The following is a 6,773-nucleotide window of genomic DNA, read 5'->3' as shown; positions in this document are numbered from 1 at the left end:
TGTGCATGAATATCTTTCTCCGAAACTCTCCTGTCCACCTCCACTCCCTCCCACACCAGGCCCTGCACCCAAGGGCTGACTAAGGCTATTTAGCACATCAGACGTTGCCAGCTGACATCCCCTGTATGTTACAACTGATGGCCCCTCCCAGAAGCTTCAGCTAGACCTCCGTGTTGTCCGCCTCCTTCCCCCCTACTGCCTGCAATCTGCAAGATCCCCAGTTCAGTGAAGCCTGGTATTTCCTTTTCCCTGTTCTAAACCTGGATGTTTTGCAGGGAGTGTGTTTCAATGCCCATGTCAATGTGTTGATGAAACTCACATTTCCTGAGCTGCTGGACACCCACCACCCACCACATGACTGACCAATGCCCCTTTGGCCAATTCATCCCTGTGGCTAACAAACTTGGTAGCTGTGGTCCTGCAGGCAGATGGTCCTCACTTCTCACATAACCTTAAGAATATTTTCTGCTCCAAATTACAACATTATTGCCTTGGCACAGACATGTCCCATTTAATTATTCTACTTGAGCCTTAGACACTCACCTACAAAATGGGAATAATGCCTACTTTGAAGGATAATTGTGAGGAGTCAAGAGGATTAAAAAGCGCTCTTCTTGATTCAGCCTTGCTGACTTAAGTTTTACTTTTGCTTTAATCTTACTTACGTTTCACCACCCATTGCAATCGCTGCCTAATTACAATGCATGTAGCACTGTCTTTGAAAAGCAGTTTTGTCACCGTGGTTTCTACTATCACTGGTAGTTGTCTTGATGTTCAGCTGTATTTGGAGAGTACGGTAAAACTTGGCTTGCACTATCTAGAATAAAAATTAGAATAAAGACAAACACTTCCATGTTATGCTGAAATTATATTTATATATAGATATAGATATAGATATTTACTTTTCTGCAGACAGCTTTTACTGATGAGTCATTTTAACGTTCAAAGAACAGCCTATTTTGATGCTACATAATCTGTACCAGAATGAGATGGATAGCTTCTCAAATTCATTTCACAAAGCCAGCACAACTCTGATAGCAAAACATAACAATTATAACACAAAACAGAGAATCACAGATCTCACTTAAAAATACAGATGCCAAAATACCAAATAGAACAGTAGCCAGTTGAAATCAACACCACATGAAAATGTACAAAGCTTTGGCAGATATGAAAGCAAATTGAAATTCAAACTTACACACAGAGAACTGGAACATAAACACCAGAAACAAAACGTCCCCCCCACCCCACCCTGTCAGTGGCCTCAGGCCGGGGACCCAAAGGAACAATGAGATATCGGCTAAACCACATTAACGGGGAGGGGGGCTGCTGGTGGGATCATCAGCTTTATCATCGGGGCCAGGCTCATCCTCATCCAAATCTTCAGACTCACACTCTGCTAGCACTTCATAGTACTGGTATGGCCAGCACCGTGGATCTTTCTTATAGAGCTTGGCCAAAAACTTTAGGACAAGCATCTTGCTGGTTTCGAGGAATGCTCGGGGGCCCCAGAGGAACTCATATTCTGCTGGCTCAGTAAAAGGGATTCTCCTGTACTCTAGGTACTTCTCTCTTACAAACACTTCGGTGATGAGCTTCCTTGTATTTCCGAAGAGACCATGTGTCTCCCGGACATCCAGCCCTAACTTGTACAGAAAAGTAAAGATCAGGTCCTCCCTGACACAATTGCCTTTCACAAAGATGAGGCTCAGAACCACCATCAGGAGTCCTAACTTGGGCCTGTCTAAATAGGATGATGCTGCTTCACCCTTCCGACCCTTGTTGATGAGAATATAAGAGTGGTTTTTGGGATCAATTTCCTTCAATTGATAACCAAAGACACACTCCAGCTTGTGGCTGGCACGGCTGATGATTTCTAAGCACTCATCTTTATATTCACGGATGATGAATTTCACCATCTCTGAGCGCTTGATGGGCACCTTGGCTTGGTCCTTGACCAAGAGGAACTGCACCAGTGCGTTTGCTCTCTCATCCAAGGGAGACAGTGGCTGAGTCTCCATCTTGGGGTCATCTTGGGTTGCACCAAATCCCTGAGCAAGATTAGGGAGCTCAGAGATGATCAAGGACGGAGGGCTAACTGGGCTTTCCCAGAGACCCAGGGCCCTTGAGGTGCTTGGGCCCTCCCAGGCACTCAGGGCCCAAGAAGTGCTGGGTCCTTCCCAGCCACTCAGGATCCGGGAGGTACTCGGGCCCTCCCAGCCACTCAGGCCATGGGAGGTGCTCAGGCCCTCCCAGGCACACAGGACCTGGATAGGGGTTTGAACCTCCCAGTCATTGAAGTCCACACTTTCCCAGGGCCTGGGGGCCTGCCAGGTGCACATGCTCAGCATCTGGCCCCTGCCATCCTCCTCTTGGGTATTCAGATGCTTCTTCTTCCGGGTAGCCTTGCCCGAACGACGCGGAGGCTCAGCGGAGGTCTTCGAGGCCTCTTGAGTGGTGGCCATTGCCTTGGGGGCAGCTGCCGTCGCCATCAGGATGCTGGGCCCTGCCTTGGACGCCTTCGAGGCATTCACATTGGGCTGTGGAACCCATGGGACTGCAGGCAAGGCCTCAATGCAGGCAAATGGATCCTGCAGAGCAAGTGGCAGTGATTTTGGGGTCTCTGAGGTGGCAGACGGGCCCTTGAAGGCATTAGAAGAGGCAGGCTGGAACTGGGAGGTAGATGGAAAGACCCTTGGGGTGGCAGTAAAGGTCTCAGATGCGGCAGGCAAGTTTTTCCAGGGAGTTGGCAGGTGTGCTCCAGCAGTTGGCATTGCCCTGGGAGCACAAAATGTGCCACCGAAGATCATCCGGTCCTTTGAAGGAGCCTTGCGTTCCTTTGAAGAGGTCCTACGTTCTTTTGAAGAGGTCCTACGGTCTATAGAGGAGGCCCTGGATTCTCCTGATGGAGTCATCAATGATTTAGCAGAGCCCATGGGAAAATTTGCCCCCACTAAGGGGGCTCCGGGCTGGCCCTGCAAGGCTGAGGGGGGGCCCTGCCAGGAGGGCTGGAGTTGCATGGCTGGCAGCTCTGCCTGCGAGCCCGAGGGCTGGGCCTGCTGGGTGGGTAGCTGGATTTGCAGGGCCTTTTGGGAGGCGGAGGCCCCGTGAAAGGGCTGGTCCAGTTGAACCAGTGGTGGGCCCTGCCTCTGGGCCTCCTGGGTGGGCAGGGCCTGCCAGAATTGCCCGGGGGCCTTTGGAGCCTGCCAGGCCAGGCTGGCCTGGGCTTGCTGAACTTCCTGGAACTCCATTGAGGTTGGCATCTCGTGTGGCACTGGAGCTTGGCCTTTCGGGGCCTGCCAGATGATGGGTGGGCAGTGCACAGCCTGCGGGGCTGACAGCGCAGCCGGCAGAGGGGCTGGCATCACGGCCGGGGGCGCCTGCAGAACAGTGGGAGGTGCGGTGGGCATCTGCGGTGCTGGAGGGGCCGTCGGCACCTGTGGGGCCGCCCGAATTGGTGGAGCCGCCCTCAACTGCGGGGTGGGCAGCCGAGCCTGTGGGGCCTGCCGCAGAGGTGGTGGGGGCGGCAGAGCCTGCCAGAGAGGCGGCGGGGTGGCCAGGACCTGCGGGGCAGGTCGGATGGGTGGCGGTGCCTGGCGGATCAGTGGAGGTGCCTGGCGGATTGGGGGTGGGGCCTGGCGCACCGGCGGGGGGCCCGGGCGGATGGGCGGTGGGCCCGGTCGGATGGGTGGTGGCCCCGGGCGCACAGGTAGAGGTGCCTGCCAGGCAATCGTTGGAGCAGGCCAGGTGACCTGTGTGGTCTGCCAGCCCAGGGGCGTGGCTGGCCAGCCTTGCGGTGGGGCCTGCCATCCCGGCGAAGTGGTCTGCCAGCCCGGGGGTGTGGCCAGCTGCGCTGGCGGGGCCTGTGGACCCTGGGGAACCTGCGGAGGAGCCCTTATAACCTGTGACTGGATCTGCAGGATCAGAGGCTGAGCCTGTGGGGCCCAGGAAGCCACAGGCTGCGCAGGTGGGGCCGGCGCAGGCGGCTGCACCATCGGGGCTCCTGTAGCTGGAGGCTGGGTGATCGGAGCTCTTGAGCCTGCAGGATGGATCATCAGGACTCCAGGACCTGGAGGCTTGGCCATCGGGGTTCCTGGAGGCGGAGGCTGGGCCATCAAGGGTGCCGGGGGTGGAGGCTGGGCTATCGGGGCTCCTGGAGCAGGAGGCTGGACCATCAGGACTCCCGGAGTCAGAGGCTGGGGAATCAGGACTCCTGGAGCTGGAGGCTGAGCCATAGGGGTCCCCGGAGGGGGAGGATGGGCCATCGGTGTCCCCGGAGGGGCAGGGTGAGCCATCGGTGTCCCCGGAGGGGGAGGATGCGCCATGGGGGTCCCCGGAGGGGGAGGATGCGCCATGGGGGTCCCCGGAGGGGGAGGATGCACCATCGGGGTCCCAGGAGGGGGAGGATGTGCCATCGGGGTCCCCGGAGGGGGAGGATGAGCCATTGGGGTCCCCGGAGGGGGAGGATGCGCCATTGGGGCTCCGGGAGCTGAAGGATGCATCATCAGGACTCCCGGAGTTGGAGGCTGGGCCATCGGGGCTCCCGGAGGGGGAGGATGGATCATCAGGACTCCCGGAGTTGGAGGCTTGCCCATCGGGCCTCCCAGAGGGGGAGCCTGGACCATCGGGCCCCCTAGGGCCGGAGGTTGGGCCATGGGAGCCACTGGGGCAGGCGGCTGGCCCTGTGGGGCCTCCCAAGCAGGCTGAGGTGCCTGCCAAGCGGCCAATGAAGCCTGCAAATCAATCGGAGGTGGATCCCAAGGGACTGGCGGAGCCCGAGAGGAGGCGGGCGGAGCCCGCATCAGAACCGTAGGGCGGCTATAGACCGGAGGCTTAGGGGCCTCCGCCGGGGGACTCGAATCACCCAAATTCTTACTTAGCTGCGACATGTCCTTTTGCTCTGACAGCTGGTGAGCCTTTTCCTCCGACAGCTGCTGGGCCTTTTCCTCCAGAGAGAAGAGAATGCCTACGTGGCTGCTGAGAGGATTCCTCCCTGCTGACTGGTGAATAGGAAGTGAGTGCCCTTAGCTCTGCAGCTTTCCGCAGTAAGGAGGAGGGGGGAAGGGGGCTCAATCCCGCCCCTTCTCCGCCCCCGACCACCACAAGTGGATAGTGCATAGGGGCGTCGACCAGAAATCCTGGCTGACACAAGATCCCTCCTCACTCCGTCTAGTCCCCAAATGCAGCCTCGTCAGACTCCCCATGGATGAGTATTCACAGGGGAGTGTCAGGAACAGATTTACGTTTTAGAAATCACTCTACTGCATTATAGAGTTGGGAACAGACCACTGGGAACATGGAAGGTATCCATGAAGGGGGAGATGGTGTGGTCTGAGCTCAGATACAGCAAAACTGGAGCCGGAGGAAGGGAAATATATATATATATATATACACACACACACATATATATACATATATATATTTCAAGAGTGATAGTAGGCAGTTATTATAATTTAATGTAAGCGTGAAAGAGACGTGTGTCCTGGGAAAGTGGGAAATTGCTGGTGTAGATGATTCTCTTAGGGACACAGTGGAAGCTGGTAGGAAGAGAGATTGATGGGTTTTGGATGGGACATGGGCATTTACAGTGCTGTGGACCTGCCAAAGAGAGATACCCTGCAGACACTCCTGTATAATGGCTTGGGATTCAGAAGATAAGTGAGCTGGGAGTCCAGATACTCTTCATGGAAATAGAGCTGTTGCAGGGATTGTGGATGCAGAAGAAGAGTGTTTAGGGTGAAACTCCTATGAAAGGTCTTTCTTGGAGGATACAGGCATTTTCAGACCCAGGAAGAGAAAAAAGATGGCAAAGAATAGAGAAGGAAAGAGATCCTGGAAGTTGAGATGTTCCAGACATCCATGAAAGTAAGCATTTTTAGTATGGGGGATAATTCCCATGGAATAACTGGGATGAAAGGACCAGGTATGTTTCCTGTTTCTTGTTTATCAGTTGCAGAGCAAGAAAGAAATGGTAACAGCGACAACTAAAAAAATGCACTAGAAAGTAATAAAATGGGTGAATGAATAGATCCATGGTTCATATACAGGAAAAACAGATGAAGAGTAACACACAGAATTGGGGGGACATCTACTCAGCCAAATCAGTTTAAAAATTAGACAAACAATGTATTAACAGATAAAGCAGAAGACATCAAATGTATTGAGTAACACTATACTACTTCATGATGAAAGGAAATGACAGTCTCAGCTCTAGTTGGGTAGTTTTCTGGAAATATACAAAATACTAAATATCAAAGATGTTTAGTTTAGAAGAGGCTATTTGCAGCCTAGGGCAAGAGTCTGGAGTGACAAAAAAAAAACCATGAAAGATGCCACAAGGGGGCAGACGAGAATGATGAAGGCTACACCCCACTCCTCCTCAAATTTGATAATTTATGAATCCCAGTGAAGGCATATACACACTCCCAAGTTTACTATTGCCTTAAATAATGAAATAATAATTTGGGAGTGAGGTTTCAGTAGTTTTTCTGGCAATTGAAGGGATGAGAAATGAGTTGTTATCCCCCAGGAACATCTTCTTTTCAGAGGCCAGCAGCTCTTCCCTGGTGGCTGATGATGTGTCATGCCTATGTAACCCCAGAAAGATGCTTATACAGAATGGATATTCCATGTCTCATGGTTTCAGATCCCTCCTGTAGGCTAATAATAGTCAATCCATATAAGAGTTCTCAGTTTGATGGGGTTTAGAGCTAACAACTTCATGGGCGCCAACTCTGGACCCATAACCCTCATGTTCCCCTATTACCAACTTT

General features: G+C 53.3%; 1 protein-coding gene across 1 annotated transcript; it reads right to left on the bottom strand.

Annotated features, from left to right (window-relative positions):
• Positions 1-855: 855 nt before the first annotated feature.
• Positions 856-4,999, bottom strand: MAGEL2 (MAGE family member L2). The gene has a single exon (XM_032624891.1). The coding sequence runs from the start codon at positions 4,887-4,889 to the stop codon at positions 1,311-1,313; it is 3,579 nt and encodes a 1,192-aa protein (XP_032480782.1). The 5' UTR covers positions 4,890-4,999; the 3' UTR covers positions 856-1,310.
• Positions 5,000-6,773: the final 1,774 nt, after the last annotated feature.

The sequence above is a fragment of the Phocoena sinus genome, chromosome 2 (assembly GCF_008692025.1).
Source record: "Phocoena sinus isolate mPhoSin1 chromosome 2, mPhoSin1.pri, whole genome shotgun sequence".
NCBI classification, from domain to species: Eukaryota; Metazoa; Chordata; class Mammalia; order Artiodactyla; family Phocoenidae; genus Phocoena; species Phocoena sinus.
The sequence above is the reverse complement of the archived record's forward strand: the minus strand, read 5'-3'. Positions and strand labels throughout refer to the sequence as shown.

Coding starts and splice junctions, on each gene's coding strand:
- MAGEL2 (XM_032624891.1), bottom strand. CDS start 4,889: ATGTCGCAGCTAAGTAAGAATTTGGGTGATTCGAGTCCCCCGGCGGAG.